The sequence below is a fragment of the Pseudorca crassidens genome, chromosome 2 (genome assembly GCF_039906515.1).
Source record: "Pseudorca crassidens isolate mPseCra1 chromosome 2, mPseCra1.hap1, whole genome shotgun sequence".
Taxonomy (NCBI): Eukaryota; Metazoa; Chordata; class Mammalia; order Artiodactyla; family Delphinidae; genus Pseudorca; species Pseudorca crassidens.
Genome location: NC_090297.1, coordinates 75,295,277 through 75,314,661, shown reverse-complemented (window position 1 = coordinate 75,314,661; position 19,385 = coordinate 75,295,277). Strand labels below are relative to the sequence as shown.

The window sequence follows — 19,385 nt, the reverse complement described above, 5'->3', positions numbered from 1 at the left end:
ACAATAGGAGTTGAAATTTTCTGGGCCAGAGTTTGATGGTGCTCAGCACTGCTCCTTTCTGAAAAGACCCATCCACCTGTGGACAAAGCCTTCTGCCTGTTACCATGGCCCTGAATAAAGTGACTGATGAGCATGTGAGTCTGTTTCAAGTTGCAAAAACAAAGAACTTAAATTCCAGTTAACTACACTGTCTCTTCCTGATACGAATTATGCCACCTGAGGTAATCAATAACTTATCAGGCTGCTGAGAGCCCATTAGCATGTGATTAACATGCTAGTGTTCACGGCAATATTCTTCAATGTGGGAAGTGGCCCTTTGGTATAACACACTTCAATAGTTTAAGCTCAATAATAATAACTCTTGTTTAACAAGATATTAGATTGACTCTTATAAATTAGAAGATTGTTTTCACGATCTATGTAATCTACTCTATCAATAAAATAGAACTGAAGGCTCTTGGCACATTTCATTTCTCACTTCCACTTACAAGTGGCCTCTAAATATAAGGAATCAGGCTTGCCCAATTAGTCACAGCCCTGAACAAGGTGCCTACCTGAAAAGAATGTAAAACCACTACTAGTAGAAAGTTTAATTTAAGCCCTAGCGCTAAATTAAAGAGCTTTTCAAATACAGAGATTATTGTCTGGTAATAGCAAAACACATTTACGTTTTTTTTTTTTAACTCCATTTTAGGAAATTATTTTCAGCAAGGTCTATATTTTTTCACTGTGGTATTTCAGCCCAGTGAATGGTACATAGCAAGCACATATTAGTAGTGAATGAACATTGCTGCTCGTAAGTTTAATTGACTGTGCCCTTTCACCCGGTGCTAGTGGTTATTTTCCTCCTCAAGGGTTGCTTCTCAAGTCAGTGACCCTTCTCACCTGTCTTAGTTTGCCTCGGTCCTCTGGCTCCAAACACCCTTTGTCCCATTTAGGTAGGGTGAGTAGATCTAGTTAATCTGCTACTAATGTCTCAGTGATGTTGCCTTTCACATGATCATGTATAAGGTTAGCCCACCTTTGCCTCAGCTTCCTGAGACTAGACAGAAGCAAAAGATACAAGGAAGTTGCTTCAACCAAAAGAGCAGTTTTGAGATAAAATTTGTCACTAACTCTGGAATGCTGCAGTTGTTTTAATCACATTCTTTTGTCCTACAGTTCATTCAGGAAACCAGTATTGGTAAACAAGATATAGTTCCTGCCTTCAAGTAGCCTACTGTCTAAAAAAGGAAATAGATACTAAAGTAAATCACTAAAAGTATATTATGCTATAACAAGTGCAATGATTAAGATGTGAAATTTTTATAGCAATGGCTGAGGGATCTCTAAACTTCTTGGCAGTGGAGGTGGGGGGTTTTTAGAGAACAGGGAAAGAGGCAACATCTGAGCTGCATCTTTTCTTTTTTTTTTTTTTTTTTTGCGGTACGCGGACCTCTCACTGTTGTGGCTTCTCCCGTTGCGGAGCACAGGCTCCGGATGCACAGGCCCAGCGGCCATGGCTCACGGGCCCAGCTGGCGGCATGTGGGATCTTCCGGGACCGGGGCACGAACCCATGTGCCCTGCATCGGCAGGCGGACTCTCAACCACTGCGCCACCAGGGAAGCCCCTGAGCTGCATCTTGAGGATGCAAGTTATCCTAATGATACTATAGTTAGTAGGCATGTATGCTGTTTACACACAGGTGATGACATAAACCAAGGCTTGGAGGCAAGAGCAGTTCCTTGTTTTGGGATTATGGAGTGTTAGGTAGGAGGTGTCAGGAGATAAAGTTTGAGGGACATTCAGGGGTCAAATTATAAAGGAACTTGTATGCCATGGTAAAGCATTTATCATATGGTAGAGAGCTACTGAAGGATTTTAAGAAGGAGAGTGCCAGAGGCAAATCATTTAGTCTCCGGAATTTCTGTGGCATTTTTGTGGATTCTAGAGACAAATGCTCCTACCTTTCTGAAACCTGAAGTTTATGTAAGGAGGCCCAAGATAGAAAAGCAGAGTGGTAATAGAGAAGTTGTCTTATGCCATAGGAGATACTTTCTCATATGTAGGAAAAATCTTTTTTTTTTTTAAATCAGAATTTTTTTTTTTTAATTTAATTAATTTATTTATTTTTGGCTGTGTTGGGTCTTCGTTTCCGTGCGTGAGCTTTCTTCTGGTTGCGGCAAGCAGGGGGCCACTCTTCATCGTGGTGCGCGGGCCTTTCACTGTCGCGGCCTCTCTTGCTGCGGAGCACAAGCTCCAGATGCGCAGGCTCAGTACTTGTGGCTCACGGGTCTAGTTGCTCCGCGGCATGTGGGATCTTCCCAGACCAGGGCTCGAACCCATGTCCCCTGCATTGGCAGGCAGATTCTCAACCATTGCACCACCAGGGAAGCCCTGTAGGAAAAATCTTTATCTCAGTGAATATAAGTCCTTCGCATTTAGTGGGGGAAAGAACTGTTAAAAGAAGAAAACCATTTATATATGAAGTTGACAACATAGAGATTATATCATCGAGAATCTTTTCAATACATATATACAAGCATTCCTCACTTTGCATGGTTCCAATATAGACAAATTTCACTTAACACGGTTTAATAACACCAGTCTCCCACCAACATGGTTCAGATTAATCACACTGTGATTAGCTGTGTAAAGTATAAACTTTGCTACTGGCTCTTCAGCTTACAAGTCACTACATAAATAGTAAATGTGCATCAAGATCAGTGGTCGGTCACATTTCATTCAGAATCTGTTGATGATTGTACACGACACATCTGTTAGTTCATGCACAGACAGCAGAGTGTGTAGCTGTCTTGCTTCCTTCTCTCTGATAAACTCATGTGGCATTTTACACAAATGGCTAATCCGAAAAAGTAACTGGTCAACAAAGATGAAAAGTACAATGAAATAAAGAAATAGTGATAACACAGAAATTGAAATTAGAATCAAATATAAATGGAGTTATAGAAGAAATAGCTGATCCTGGGGCACTGCTGCCATTTGAGAGACTCTCCATATGCAGACAGAGGAACTTGGTAACGGCGAGCTTGTTTTTATTATTTTTGTTTAAGGCAAATTTTTTGACATAAGAGGAAAGGGTTGTGATGAATAGGATAGACACGTCCCAGAGGAGGTTACAACAGCAAAAAAACTTCACGTTAGAGGAACTCTTGGAGCTATTTCATGACATTGAAAGTGCAAAGGATGGAATGTTGGGAGCTGACCCACACTTAGAAAGGAGTATGACAGTTTGCCAAAACATAGAATATATGCTTGCTCTGTATGGTTATTTATACAAGAAAAGCACTATTCAAACTACTCTTCATAAATTTTTTCTAAGAAATGGAACTTTAATTTCTCACTGTTTGTAATGTTTTAAATTACACTGTACTAAACTAATATTTAACATATTTTTCATTTCCCTATACAAAGGTAACTGACAGTGAGACTTTTAAACATTTTGACAAAAATTTTTAAAGGTCACAGAACAATTGCAATTTTTCCCATTATTAAGATTGCTTGGCACGGTTTCAGCTTATATGGTCGGTTTCATGGTCCTCTAGTACCGTGCAAAGCAAGGATGGCCCTGTATGTAAATGGTACCACTGTTTTCCTTATGGATAAACATTTTATTTATGTATCCAAATTTTAATTACTTGGGGGTAGTTCAGGTATATATTTGAAGTTTGTTTCTTTTCCATCCCTTAATATTTCTGATTTTGATTCAATTGTATCTCTTTTTTTTTTTGGTCCTGTGTGGTCACCTGTTGATAACGTATTTGTTAGGGTTTAAATTGTTGTTAAAATAAGTATTAAAATTAATATCTCTATATTAAAATTAGATTCTAAACCCTTTTTATTACTGGAATTCTTGGCAAGGCAAATTTACATCACAACAAAAATTGAAACAACCCTATAACTCATTATAATGAGTTTTTAATCTGTTCTAAAACAGAACTTGTACATTTTTCTGTTGGCATTCCTTAAGAAATGTGTTTACATCAGTTTCAGTATATTTATCAGAGGAAAATCATGCATTGTTAGTTACTCGACCTTTTTTGTTATTTTTCCTATGTGAGTATAGGAAGAACAATGACTCAAATAGTATTTTCAAAAGACTACAATATAAACAAATTTTTAAAAGTAAAGTCAGGGAGACTTCCCTGGTGGCCCAGTGGTTAAGACTCCGTGCTTCCAATTCAGGGGGCGTGGGTTTGATCCCTGGTTGGGGAGCTAAGATTACACATGCTGCGCTGTGTGGCCAAAAAATTAAAAAAAATTAAAAATAAAGTGTCACGTCCTTAGATTGGAGCTATGCCAAAGCTTGAATGTAGGCATTCTTCCCAGGAACTTATTCCCTTTGTTTTTTAAAATATTACAGACTAGTATTTAAGTAGAAAACAAATGAGACCTGTAGTCACAAATTAGGGAATAAATGGAGGCTTTTATACAATAGTGGTGCTAACTCCAGTATATTACAGTAACATATTATTACATTGAAAAATAACAAGATATTTTTTCTCCCACTTATTACCTTTCATTTCAATATTAAGAGAATTGAGATATCATATTGAATACTTAGAATCTATTTTCCCCCAAGTAACCCTCAGATTCCTCTAAGTCTTTACATCAATTCATTTATTCATCCAAATCTTTCCATCAATTAATTAACAAGCACTTACTATGTTCTAGACACTGGGGATACCACATTGAATAAAATAGTTTAGGAGCTTAAGTTTAAACTCTTTAAGGGGCATATATATCATCTCTAACTCTGCCCTCAAATCTAATGTATAATCATGTTTCTCCTAGACTCTCATAATAGCCTCCTACCTGACCCATTCTCTTTCCTTTCTGCTCATCCCAGAGTCCCCATCTTTGTTTCAGGTCATATGCCCATGGGAACCTGAATCTGTTTTTTTTCTGATATGTACTTCAGTGATACATCAGTGTTACTTGAATTCTTCCAATGCCTCAAAGCCTGAATTGACTCTTATAAATGCCTTTGTTTTTCATTCAATGAAAGGTGAAAAAAAAAAGTAGTGACTTTAACAGATTCAACTAATTGCAGAATGCTGGCAATTAAAAGGAGATTTAGCAGTAGTTTAATTCATTGCTGTCATTTTACAGATGAAGACTTTGAAACTCATGATATAGCTATTTAGTGGCAAAACTGGATCTAGAGCTCAGTGTGCTTGGTCTTTTCATTATTATTAGTAGTAAACCAAACCAAACCGAAACCATTTTGTTTCACTTCAGCTCTTTTGATTGCAAAGAATGGACACTTAGGCTATCCCAAGGAAGAGAGAATTATTTCAGTCCTCTCTACAGCATTAAGGGAAATCAGGGACCCATGGAATCTAAAAATGGTACTGTAATATGACAGCCTCGCGGGGGCGGGCACTGATTCAAAGCAGCTCTGAGTATCTAGCAACATTAGTTTGTGGATCTTTTGCTGTACTTTTCTATTAGCACTGCTACTCATCTCCTCTCTCTGCATCTGCCCTTTTGTGTCATCTGACTTTTCCTCTGACAAAAGCTTTCTTTCTCAGCACAGTTTCTGCTTACTCTAAATTTTTGACTCATACTTTGGCTTTCTTCTCTTCCTCTTATCCTTTCTTTGTCAGTCTTTCTAGCTTCAGCTAAGTACCTGAATCAGTCCTCCCTCCCTCCCTCCTTTCCTTCCTTCCTTCCTTCCTTCCTGTTGAACTTAATTTAAAAAAGAATTTGATTGGCCCAGCTTCACCCTGTTTAGGCAAAACTCTCCATTCCAAGTGGCCTCATAGGCTACTGGCCAGACTTCATATTGGCTTCCCTTAGGTTGAATGCCATCTCCTGGGGCTGAGGTGGAGTAGGAGGGAGCTCATGACTATTTGGTGCTGCCTTTATATTAGAGTCTGTGGATGAGGAAGAATCTCTTCAGAGAGAGTTGTACATTCAGAGGATATTATGATCAACATGTCTAGTTCACTGTTATAAACTGCTTCAGGGAAAGTAAGCTAAAGAAGTTGTAGCACCACTGCATTCTGTTTCACCGGGGCTGGGGAGGGAAGAAACTCTGGTCAGAGAAACAGATAGTGGCCGAAGAAAGGGAAGCATGTAGCTAGCTAGACTCAGCAGTACACAGACATAAAAACAAGTAAGTAAATATATAAGCACAGTTGTTTTTTTGTTTGTTTGTTTGTTTGTTTCCGGTACGTGGGCCCCTCACTGCTGCGGCCTCTCCCGCTGTGGAGCACAGCCTCCGGATGCGCAGGCCCAGCGGCCACAGCTCACGGGCCCAGCCGCTCCACGGCACGCGGGATCCTCCCGGACCGGGGCACGAACCCGCGCCCCCTGCATCGGCAGGCGGACTCCCAACCACTGCGCCAGGGAAGCCCCTATAAGCACAGTTTTTAATAAAAAAGAAAAGGAACTAGGCCCATGGCGGAGAGTTTCTCTACCTGTGTACCTCTCACCCTGGTTCCTCATTTCTCATCTTCCTGACACCCTCTTAGGAACTCCATCCTTCTAGGGCTGCTGCCTCATCCGAGGGAGCCACCACCACTATCTTAGTGCTGAGGACATTTCTTATTTCCCGTTATTAAAAGTGAAAAAACTTAGCTTTGTGGATATTTTATTTGGAGAATCTTGTGTAACATTTGGACAACTGAGAACAATGTACATCTTCTATTTTGTAATTAGGCTGGTCTTTAGCTATCTTAAAAAATACATAAACTCAGTGAAATTGTGGGTATAAAAGATGCAAGTGGTAAATGTGTAACTTTGATAATACCATGATTTATGATATATAATTCCTTTTGTTGATTTGTCTTGGTCGTCTAAAATTAATGTTTGAACATTTGATGAGAATGAGGACAGCCTGCATTTGAGTCTGAGACAAATACAGGCATATTAAGTAAATAGAAGGGCAGGTTACTCAATTCTTGATAAATCTAACTGTCAAACTGACATGATTCCACTTTACTACCTACATGACTTTGGTCATATCATTTAACTTCTCAGAGCTCAGTTTTCTCACCTGTAAAAATGAGGAAGATTCCTACTTCATAGGATTGCCATAGAATTAGGTGAGGTATTTGGAAGTGGCTGGTGCAATGTCTGGTACATAGTGGCTCAGTGAAATTGCTTTGTGCCTTCGTTCCTTTTTCCCCCTCCTTTCTCATGGCCACGTCTCTGATCTCTAATAGCCTAATCATGAAAGAACAGAGCTCGCAGAGGACAGGGCATTTCCTCTGCCCTCTTGCTTTTTCTTCTGTTATTCCCTTGTTACAAATATGCTTACATATACAGGTAACACAAAAATTTTTGTCTCCAACTTTCCTTCTTACATTTCTGGTCTTCTCTCTGGTTCCCAAGAGACCTCTCTACTTAAACATTTACTTTTGTTTTAAGTTTATCACCTCAAAACCTGCTTAAATCTTTTCCTTATTTATCAAATAAGAGGTACCTCTTCTAATTTCCCCATTGTCCCAGAGTATCATTTCCTTCTCTAATTCATGAATCCAAGTTCATAAACCCTCTGTGATAGGGTTTAATCCTGAATGACTCTTTTCACTCTGTTACTCTATACCTTAAAACCCCAAAAACTTATCTTCAGTTTGCAGTACATTAATTTGAAGTTTCTGATATTTGTAAACTAACTATAATTTATTTCAGGTTTTTGAGGTTTGCTTACTAAAAGGTTCTTTTAAAAAGGAACTTTTTCTTGTTCTTTTATATACACCAAAATCTAGTAAACAGCAGGTTGATTTACTGATTGTTGATTAGAGCTGTACAAATGTGCTCCAAAGTGTCCTTTATTTCTTTCTTCCTTTCCTTTCTTTTAGCTTCCTTTCTTTCGCTCATAGAATATCTTTCTAGAGGATAAAAGTTATTATCTCTTTTATATCTTTGGGTGTTAGTGATAGAAATTAAGATTTGATTTTGGTTCTTATTTGGAAAATCTTTTGTTACTAATTTCTTTTTTTTATTGAGGCATGATTGATATAAAACATTTGTTACTGATTTCTTAGACAGATGGACCTGTGAGCAGCCTCTTTTTATTTGCTCATTCATAGAATGTTATGACAATGTTTTAGATTAGAGAAACTGCCTGAAACTGCCAGTTTTTCAATAATTACAAACAGATTATGCCTGAGGGCATTCTGTTTCAGCATTAATGAACTAAAACCAACTTTTAAAAAGCTTACGCAAAATTTAGCAGATCCATTGCTAGATGCCAGCCTTTTATAAAAGATCCTGTTTTTTAAAATTCAATACTATGTAACCATTTTAGTTGATAACAAATCATTCAAATTACACTCCAAATTAATTAAGAATTACTAATACGAATTTATTATTTAATAAAAATTAAATTTTTATTAAATTTAAAAGATTACACTTAATAAGAAATTGATTAGTAGGAATTACATTTGTATTAATGGGAAAACCAAAAGTTGGGATGAAAGACAACTGTGGTTAGTTATTTGGCTCAAATGGGGTTACTTTTCATAGTATGTCTTCACCTTTACCCTTGCAGGGTCTCAAAGGACATCCAGGGCTCCCAGGACTCCGAGGTGAACAAGTAAGTATTCTTCCTTTTTAAGACTTGCATCTTCTCCAGTGAAAAAGACATACGGTAGGGAACTCCATTGAGAGATTATTTTCCCCCATGTAACTCTTTCAGTTTTTCTTAATGCTTTTTACTCTGTTTAGTACAGGAAAAACTTCTAATTTATTATTAAATCTTGTGGGTTTTTTTCATATCTTAGACTGACTTTCACTGTCTGCCTAACATGCTCCAGCAGTCTTAAACTTCCGTTGTTCGTAAACCACTGTGAGAATCTCATAAATGCTGTGTATCCTGTCCGCGGATTATCCATGCATGCACACACACTCATATGCACACACATATATGCACTGATTTTTTTGTACGTTTCAGGGGCTTTCCTGTTTTCCAAAGTCTATCCACAGCTGTTAGTTCCCTACCATTGCATGAAGGAATGCAAATAAATTTTAATAACAATCCAAATTAGAATGGCACATCTGCTGTTTGTTGTCCATTCTACACATACACATATATGTAAAAGTCAAAATAGTTTGGGAACTACTTAGTTTTTGATCATGTTATTCCTTCTCTCTCCCACCATAAAATAATGTATCATTATGTCATAGGAAGAAATAAAGTCATATCTCTTGTTTTCAATAGAATATATACTAGGCCAGTATGAATAAATCAGTGAAAAGCGTAGGAGATTAGATACTAACTAAGGTGACAAATCGTTATTGGAGATCTAGCAAAGAGCCTCAGGAAACCCTAAAGGGAGCTCCAGAAAGAAAAGTGATGGATTATCCCTGAGGGAAAGATAAATGAAGAAATAAAACCAGTTTTCTCTTTTATTCATGTAAGAGGGACAATACACTCTATTCAGTCCCTGAGGCACAATTTTTCAAGATTGCTAATTACTAGTCATGGCAAGCAATATATGTATCTGTAGCAAGTAAAATCGCAGTTTCCTGAAGATCATATGAGTGCTGAAAAGCATTTGAGCATTTATGGGAAAAAAAATCAGAAGGGCAGGAGGGATTAGTTCCCGGGGAGGAAAAAAAAAATCCCTAGAATACTGCTTTGGCAGAAATTCTGTGTAGATTTCAATGAAGAAAACCTGACACATCACAAGTAAGTGAGAAATTGACCATTTGTCAGTACTGACCAGTTTACTCACAACTATTCTATAACCTAGTTCTGTTAGTATACGTGTCATTGTTCTGAGGGTGGTATGCTTTTGAGAAGAGTCTGAAATCAGTTTTAAAGGTTGGAAAATGTATTATTGGAATCAGTTCTTTCTATTTTATTTATTTCCAGAAGTAAAAAGACAAAATTGGTGATAACTGTGAGGAACAACTAAAATCATTTTGCATTTTCACTGTGGAAACACTGTGGACATTAAGAGGAATGTAACTAATTAGCTAGGAGACATTCCCTTCTAGAAAATTTGTAGATATCTATAAACTGGCCAGCAAACACTTAGGAAAGTAATTATATCATCTGGGCAAGCTCTAGTAATAAGAGCTTTCATTACAGAGTCTTTATTAGTTGCCAAACTGTACTACTGTTAACTGGAAGTTCAAGTAGTATAATTATTTATTTAATATTTCCATATGTTAACTCATTTAATACTCCACAACACTAAGAATTATTGCAGTTACCCCTGCTTTTAAATATATTTTTACACATTGTTCTCTTTTCTCTACGCAATAATCCTGTGACCTAGATATTATTATTGTATTTTACTAATGAAAAAAACTAAGAGATAGGGAGGACCCATGCTGGCAGTGCTGGGACTCTCAGTGAAGTCTGACTGACTCAGAGCGTGTGCTTTAATTCTCAGAGTGAGAAGTGGGATTGGGGCAGGTTTACTATTCCTGATTTTTCCAGGGGTAGAGATATAACTTTGTGTCTGAATTCCTCCATTCGATCTACAGATTTAAGTGAGCCATTTTTTAAATGCAGAGTGAATTGAGGTATAGTGCTTTGTTTTGAGTTTCTTTTGAGCTGCTCTGGTTGTCCAAGTGATTTTAGGGTGTGGTTGGCTTAGAATATGTTTGTGCCACATAAGACTGCTGAAAGCTTACTCGTTGACTTTGTTTACTGTTATTCCAGTAGAGCAGGATTTAGTCATCCAGTGGTGTCCTCTTGTGTATTTCTCTGTGCAGCTGGAATGTGTTATATCTCTACATGTTATCTTAACACCCTCTATGAAAATCCGTTCAAAATCAGATTTCATTTATGTCTTATAACAGATTGCTTTTTAATTGAGGTCAGTTAACCGAAGTTGGCTAGGAAACTAATGAAAGGGATGGTGATTGGCATTAGCCAGAACCTACAGAATGAAAACAGCCTTTTAAATTTATTTCAGTCTTTTCTATTGGCATAACCAAGTATAAAGTTTTGTGGATGTCTGGATATAGGCCTGTGTGTTTTAGTATTGGATGGGGAATAAAGGAAGCAGTTGTAAATAGACTGAAGCAAGTCTCATAATTAGAGGGCTTTCCCTAGAGTACTACTTTAAGTTATTTGCCCTTCAAACCTATACTAGGGAGGCAGCCTTGAATGGTGGTCTCTGGAGTTAGACTTGCTGATTTAAATTCTGGCTTTCTACTTAGTAGCTGAGTGACTTCCTACTGGCGATGAACACTTCATGTCTTATTTTTCGCATCTGTAAAATAGGGATAATGGTATCTACCTTATAGGGTTTGAGCAGATTAAATAAGATAATACATATAAAATTCTTGAATTTTGGCACATGATAGGTGCTCAATAAATGCTGTTATAGGAATAAAATATGTATTATATATAATATTAATAAGGTAATATCTAGTACATAAATATGGTTTCTGAAATTTATAGGATATAATCTCTCTATGTGTATATGAAAATTTTTTGTTACTTCTCAGAAGACAACTGTTTATTCACATTCTGTTAAGTTGTTCATTGCCATATATATGTATAGGTGTCTGTATGTATATGTATATATGTATGTATGTGTGCACATGTATATATATGTGTGTTTGTGCATACACACACGTGACAACTTTTGTCAGATTGAGTTCACATCTAGGCTCTGCTACTTCCTCACTGTGCCATCTTGGGCAGGTTTCATAACTTCTCTGTATCTTAGTTTCTTCAAATGTAAAATGGAGAAAATAGTATCTATCTCATAGATGTAAAGTAGATGTAAAGTGGTGGCATAGGATTGGCACATAAAAAAGTGCTAAGTAGGGCTTCCCTGGTGGCTCAGTGGTTGGGAGTCCGCCTGCCGATGCAGGGGACACGGGTTCGTGCCCCAATCCGGGAGGATCCCACATGCCGCGGAGCGGCTGGGCCCATGAGCCATGGCCGCTGAGCCTGCGAGTCCCGAGCCGGTGCTCCACGACGGGAGAGGCCACAACGGTGAGAGGCCCGCGTACCGCAAAAAAAAAAAAAAAAAAAGTGCTAAGTAAATGATAATTGTTGGAGCAAGGAAAGGAAGTGGGAGACAACAGGGAGAAATGAGAGAAAACAAAACTGAGAGATGGATTCTGAGAAAAGTGGAGAGAAGGACAAATTAGGAGCCTACAAGTCTAATGGAATGGGAGGGTAAAAACTTTCCACTGTGTTGCTCCATTTGCCTTTTTCTTGGTCTGTTTTTTCTCTAGATTTTCCAAATTTTAGGAATTTCAAAGTATTTCTATTGTTAAACCAGAGGTAACACTCTTCTGTATACTTCAGATCAGAGGGACAAAAGAGCTAGTGTCTTTTATTATCTCTTTTCCAAACAACAAACCGGAAATGAATTTTACATAATAAAGAATCTATGAAATTTATCACTGCTGTCACCATTTGTGGTTAAGTAAAGACAGCTCAACACATATTCTTCTGGTATTTCCTTGGTTCACAAAATTTAACAGACCTAAACTTTGAATAAACTGAATGAATGAATGAATGAATCATATATCAATGGAAGAAGGTACCAGTGAGTGTAGGTATTTCTTCTCACTTTTCCACACAGTTCTGCAACAAGTTTCCTTTCTTATGCCTTTGAGACTCCATATATCAGCCTTCCTTGAGCAATCCTTGTTTTAAATCAGGCATACAAAGTTGTCAGTGCAAAATGAATTTCCCATCCAAAGTTACTATGTGAATATTTAGATAGACCTATGTCACGATACAGATATTTACCACTTAATATCCATTTACTTATCTTCTGGAGCCCATGCTCCAATAGTTAAGGAGAGTTGCAGGATGACTGAGACAAGAAGGAGTTAAATCCATAAAGATACTGGTTATTATGAAATGTACCAACTCTTTCTCTAATATGTTTTTTAAAGGTTATGTATCACTGGATTTTTCCACCCTAGATTTATCATTACTAATAATCAATGTCTCATTTAGGTCCCTAATGTAATGTGTTTATTTTTATTTAGCAATTTTATCTCATTTTCATTTTAAATAGATGACTTCAATCAGATAAGCAATGTGCAGGACCCTTAGTATTTTTATATGGAAAAAATATTCTTTCCAAACTTGGGTATTATGAATGCACCAATTTTGTTTCCTTGGGTTTCTTTTGACTTTGTTGTACTGTTTCATTATTTTTCATTTTAGGGGATTCCAGGATTCACTGGTAATATTGGTTCACGTGGTTACCCTGGCAGGCAGGTGAGGTAACTATATTTAAACTTCTGTTTTTATGTTCCTCTTGGTTAAGGCATTGTATGTTCTGATTTCAAGAGTTAATGTTCAAATGATAATTGGTTTACTTTTATTAAATAATGAATTACTCATAACAAAATAATTCCAAAAATTCTAATATCAAAATTGTAAAAATCCTTCAAAAATTTTACTGCAGGCAATTTTGCTTAAAATGGGAGTAGGATTTTTAAACAGGTTTGATGTAATATACAATGGAACCTTCTAAGTTAAAATGCCCAGTGTGCTAATAAAATGTTAAAACAGCCCTGCTACTGATTTTACAGTACTGCCACTGACTAAAACGAAGTAATGGTATGAGTTAAGACTCTATATGATAAGCAACATTTTTTAATAATACAACTATAAACACTTGGGACACAGTTGGCAATGCTACACATACCACTATCTGAATACTTTTATCTGAACTGGATTCAAGTCTTTGTATACTGTTGTGAAAATTCATTCTAATCATTTCATATTTATTTCCCTCTAATTTCTAACTTTCTCTAGCTACTTCATGTAGATTAATAAGAGAACAAATTTTCTTTCTTAGGCTTTCATGAATTGATTACTTACTCTTGAAATTAATTATTCATTTAGCATACTAGAAAACTACATTTATATAAAATATCTTTTTAGATTTTTATATACTTTTTATATATCTAAAATGTATTTTAGATAAGTTAATTAGAAGTGTTTTAAAAGAACACAGTTTTCCAATAAGAAATAACGTAAAAAATAATTTTTGTTACTGACAATGTGTTAATCTACTTTATTTAGATATCTAAAATATATTCGTTATAGATTATATACAGTGCCTCTTTTGGTTCTGAAATTCTAAAATTCCTTGAATATATATAGTCTTCATTAAGTATACAGAGTTCTGAAGTTTATACTTGTGAAATGATACATTTTATATGCCCTTTTTATTAATCTATTTATCTACAGCTCTTTAAAAAGTACTGTAGTATGATGATGCCTTTTATTCACACTAGGGTTTAGCTGGACCAGAAGGTAATCCAGGACCTGAAGGTGGACGAGTAAGTAAGCATTTTCATCATTTTGTTAAGTATGCTTGCATATGAGTAGAATGAAGTGTACAAAATACTTATTTTCACACTTCCATAGAAACTTTGAATGTAATGCAGGTTTAGCCTGGAAAGAAACACACTTATTAAATAGATATTTTCACTCTTAAGACCATAGAGAGCAGTCTTATGGTGGTAGGTTTTACATCATTCTTTGATAGCTCCTACATCTACATCATTTATTTTGCTAGCTCCTAGCAAAACGTCTGATATGTTGAAAATATGCTCTTTAAGCATTTGTAGTATTATTTATGTGTGGACGTGTATAGAGCTAAGAAATAATGATGAAAGAAATATGAAGAGGCAAAAAATTCGCACTCAAGGCTGAGATAATAATACAAAAACTATCTGGAGTAAAGAAATATCTGCAGAGAAAGACATAGGCTTATCACATTCAAGCATATACCATTGCACTTCCAACCGTTAAAGAAGTTGTTAGCCACTTTTAATCATTAAGGGAGTAAAACAAAAAAAATTACTGTGATGTGTTATGTTGTGTGCCACAAATTAAAATCAAAGCTGGTTCTAGGAAAAATTAGTAAACTAACATTTTTTTTTAAATTCTCTATTTTTAAAGCCAGTTATTTTCTGGAATCTACATCTGCCTTATATTATCTTAAATACCTTTTTGAAATAAGGAAAACAAAAAGTATTTAGACAGTATGTACTATAATGATGCCTTAATTTTTTAAAAAAATTCTTAAACATGTTCAAATACTTCATATTTCTTTTGCCATCAATCCTATGAAGTAGCAGAACACGTGTATTGTCTCCATCTTACAGATGAGAAAACAGTAAGCTATGGAACCGACATGATTTCACAAAGTCATAGCAGAACTCAAACCAGCGTTTTCTCACCTTCAGCTCTGTACTGTTTTAGTATCCCATGCTGTCTCCACCCTTGCATTAAGTGAAAACATAATGGGGAAAGGTCATGTATTCTTTATTAGAAACTGCACCGAAAGCACATATGGACTTGGATTTGGAAAGCAAGAAGAGATTAGTGGACAAAGAACATGGGCTTTGGAGCTCAACAAGGACCGCCTTTTTTTCTTTTTTTTCTTAACCCCTTGTTTACTAGCTTTGTGACCTTAGATGTCGTTCAACCCTTCTGTGCCTCATTTTTCTTACCTTATTAAAAGGTGATAATGAAACCTACCTTTAGGTGGTTATGACAACTACCTGAGCTTAATTAATATTCTTAAGGCACAGTGCCTAGCACATGGCATGCACTTTCTATGCAGATTTTATCATTATTATTAGAATTTGGGAGTTTCTTCTGCATGTGAGCTAAACTCCTAGACCTGTTACTTGGCACTGTGCAGTTTTCTCTTACTACATTTTCTCATCTTGCTTCAGTGATTCCTATAACTTTTCTAATTCTTCTTTATATCATTTTTGTACTATATTATACATCCTTTTGTTGCTTTTTTCCCCCATTTGTACTGACAGTTATAGTGTAGGTTGTAACCCTTTTTAAGTTTCTTTAGGTTTTGATGGCCGACTTCATAAAAGCATTAAAAAAACCAAATCTAATCCTTTTCTGACTAATTTAATTGATTTAATCCTTTAATTTTCCTTCGGGAGTGAGGGAAGTCAGAAGAGTCACTTCTCTAGGTTTCATATTCACAAAGAGTCTCAAATGTAGACTTTAGACATTAACTCCAAATATGGTTAAAAAGACAAAAATCATAAAATCACACTGACAGGATTATGTTTTTCATTTAATTTCGGTCCTGTTACTGGTCTATACCACATGCTATACAATATGAATTAATATTTTTATAAATCATGATAAATTACCTTTTGACTGGCTCCACTGTTTGACTGCATTTTTTGGTGTTAAGATAATTATTTTAAAAATGTAAATGTTTAAAATAAATCATTTTGTAACCCTCCTTTGGTGTTTCTTTGTGTAATAACGTGCTAGGTGGCTCAAAAAGTAGAAGTATGTAGGCCTCCCCCGACCTTTTAGTGGCCCTGCTGGTGACACAAAATTGCCTCTACCTGGATATACAACCTTCAGTCCAAAAAAGCAAACACATATGTGCTTTTTGTTTAATTTTTTTTTTTTTTTTAATTTTTTGGCTGTATGGCATGTGGGATCTTACTTCCCTGACCAGGGATCAAACCCGAGTCCACTGCATTGGAAGTGTGGAATCTTAACTGCTGGACCGCCAGGGAAGTCCCTTATTATTTTTTATGTTCCTTGTTTCATTACATACTAAACTGCAATTTAGTGGTAGTGTTTTGAGAATGACCACAACCCCATATGATTTCTTTGGTGGATGCAGCTGACATTTTATTTCTGTTAGAATCAGCATAATCATTATCAAAAAACCTTTATGAAACACCTACATAATTACTCATAGCATTGTTCCCTTTAAAATCTTTACTTGTGGGCTTCCCTGGTGGCGCGGTGGTTGAGAGCCCGCCTGCCAATGCAGGGGACACGGGTTCATGCCCCAGTCCGGGAAGATCCCACATGCTGTGGAGCAGCTGGGCCCGTGAGCCATGGCCGCTGAGCCTGCGCGTCTGGAGCCTATATCTTTACTTGTAAAATGTTGTGCTAGTACTCTGTGCATACTTTGTTGAGTAGAGGTTTAGCTCCTGAGTTTTCAGTTGAGTATTTAGTTTACTGAGAAGTGTACATCAGTTAGGGTGTTTGTTCTTTTTATTTATAAGCAAAACTCCAGTTGTGTATATTAAAACAAAAGTTAACTGTTTTTAAACTTGAGGCCACCTGTAGTTGATATTTCTGAAAGTACATGTAGCTTGTCATCATAATCGTAAATGTTTTGGTATCAGAAATACTTTTGGATGCTTCATTTTAAAAGAAACCTTCCCCATCCTTCAGATGCTTGGCTTTCAAGCAAACAAATTATAGATGTTTTATCATTAAAGTTAATTAGAAGGAAACTATTTTTCTCTTTTATTTTATTTTTTGCTTACTCATTCATACACTCTGTAGAACATAGGAATTTTAAAGGTGTTTTTCCTTGTCAAAGAAAAGTGCTTGTCTTACTATGGCAACACCCAACTAGCTTTCACCCTCAGGAACTAAATGCTTCCCATGGTTCTTATTCCAGGAAACTTGGAAATGATTCCTGAGACACTTTTTAAAAAAATATTGTGGTAATACATATTTAATATAAATTTCACCATTTTAATTATTTTTAAATGTAAGTTCACTGGTGCCATAGTTCAGGCTGCTATAATATAAATTACCATAGACTGGGTGACTTAAACAACAAACATTTATATGTCACAGTTCTTCAGTCTGGGAAGGCAGATCCAGTGTTTCATGAGGGCCCACCTCATGGCTTGTAGACCGCTGCCTTCTTGCTGTATCCTTATGTGGCAGAGAGAGCAATCATATTTCTTTCATATCTCTTTTTAGAAGGGCAGTAATCCCATTCATGAGGGCTCTACTCTCATGATCTAATTCCCTCCCAAAGGTCCCACCTCCAAATACCATCGTCTTGGGGATTAGGCTTCAATGTATGAATTTTGAGGGGGCATAAACATTCAGTCCATAGCGGGAGGCAATAAGTACATTCACATTGCAGTGCGGCCATCACCACCGTCCATCTCCAGAACTTTTTCATCTTTCCAAACTGAAACTTTGTATCTATTGAACAGTAACTCCCCATTCTCCCTTCCCCCCAGCTCCTGGCAACCATTCAACTTTCTGTCTCTATGAGTTTGACTACTCTATGTACTTCATTTAAGTGGAATCATATAATATCTATCCTTTTATGACTGGCTTATTTCACTTAGCATATTGTCTTTGAGATTCATCCACCTTGTGGAATGCGTCAAGATATCCTTACTTTTTCAGGCTGAATAATATTCCATTGTATGTATATGCCACATTTGTTTGTCTTTTCATCTGTTGAACATTTGGGTTGCTTCCACCTTTTGGCTATTGTGAACAATGCTGTTCTAGGTGTACAAATGACATTTACTTTTTTAAAACCTGAGTTCTTTCTTAATGTATACTATTATGGAAAAATTTACTCTGAAAAGGCACCCATTCTCTAAGTCAAAATAAGTAGACTTTATTTCGAATTTAGTCAAAATGGCCTCCTGTATCTCTTCTTCAAGTTGTTTTATACCTTGGGTTTCCTCTGTGTTCATAAAACCATTTTTCTTCTCCCATCTCCATCCAGTTCAGCCTCTCAGTGGTTCAGGGAAATTTCTCTTTGTTTCCTCCTAAGAGCTCTATTCTACCCTTAAGTCTTCTGACCCATCTGCCCTTCAAATCTTACATCACTCTATGAGCTCTTTCTTTGAGTCCCACATCTCCACTTCCTTGCCAAGATAATTAAATTTAAATGCCTCATCACCACAATCTCAAAATGACTAACAGAACTCATCCTCTTTCTACTAAACTATTAGCTTTCCTATTTGTTTTCCATATTTCTATCAGTGGTTACCATTTGCTTATCAGTCCAGTATAAACCTTAGAATCATCTTTGCCTCAATCCTAGAGATAGATACAAAGACCATTTGAACCACTGTAATCCAAATGAATTCTATAAACTGCAAATTTGATTACATCAAAACTCTGTCTAAATTTTTTTGAATGCTCAGTATAAATCCCAAACTTGCCATCATCACATAAAAGACTTTTCATGATGTAGCCACTGTTGCCTTTCCAACCCCCACTCTTGCCTACCAATCACACAGAACTATTTGCAATTCTATGAAAATGCCATGTCATTTTATTTTGATTGATTGATTGATTGATGACACATTGTTAGCCCTGCATAAAATGCCTTTCCTTTCCTTCAAGGCTCAGCTTAAATGTTGCCTCCTCTGTAAAACTTTCCTAAATCGTCCCTCTAGGCAAAGTTGGTCATTCTGCCTTCAAAGCTTCTATATCTTGTATTTATCACATCACATAATCATGTCACAATTATCTTATGATATTACAATTGTGTGACTCTTTTTCCTAATAAACTATGAACTTCTTGAGGGCACTGATTTTCGTATTCATTTTTATAATTCCAATTCTTGGCACACAGTGGGCACTAAAATGATGTTTTGTGAATGAGCGACCCAGACTCATATTCCTTCAAATTTGGACCATTGA

General features: G+C 36.4%; 1 protein-coding gene across 4 annotated transcripts in view; it reads left to right on the top strand.

Annotated features, from left to right (window-relative positions):
• Positions 1–19,385, top strand: part of COL24A1 (collagen type XXIV alpha 1 chain) — a 431,777-nt gene that overhangs the window by 103,098 nt on the left and 309,294 nt on the right. For all 4 annotated transcript variants that reach the window (XM_067726773.1, XM_067726774.1, XM_067726775.1 and 1 more), the window contains exons 9-11: positions 8,505–8,549; positions 13,113–13,166; positions 14,195–14,239. In XM_067726773.1, coding sequence (XP_067582874.1) covers positions 8,505–8,549; positions 13,113–13,166; positions 14,195–14,239 — 144 coding nt within the window. The remainder of the gene's footprint in view (positions 1–8,504; positions 8,550–13,112; positions 13,167–14,194; positions 14,240–19,385) is intronic.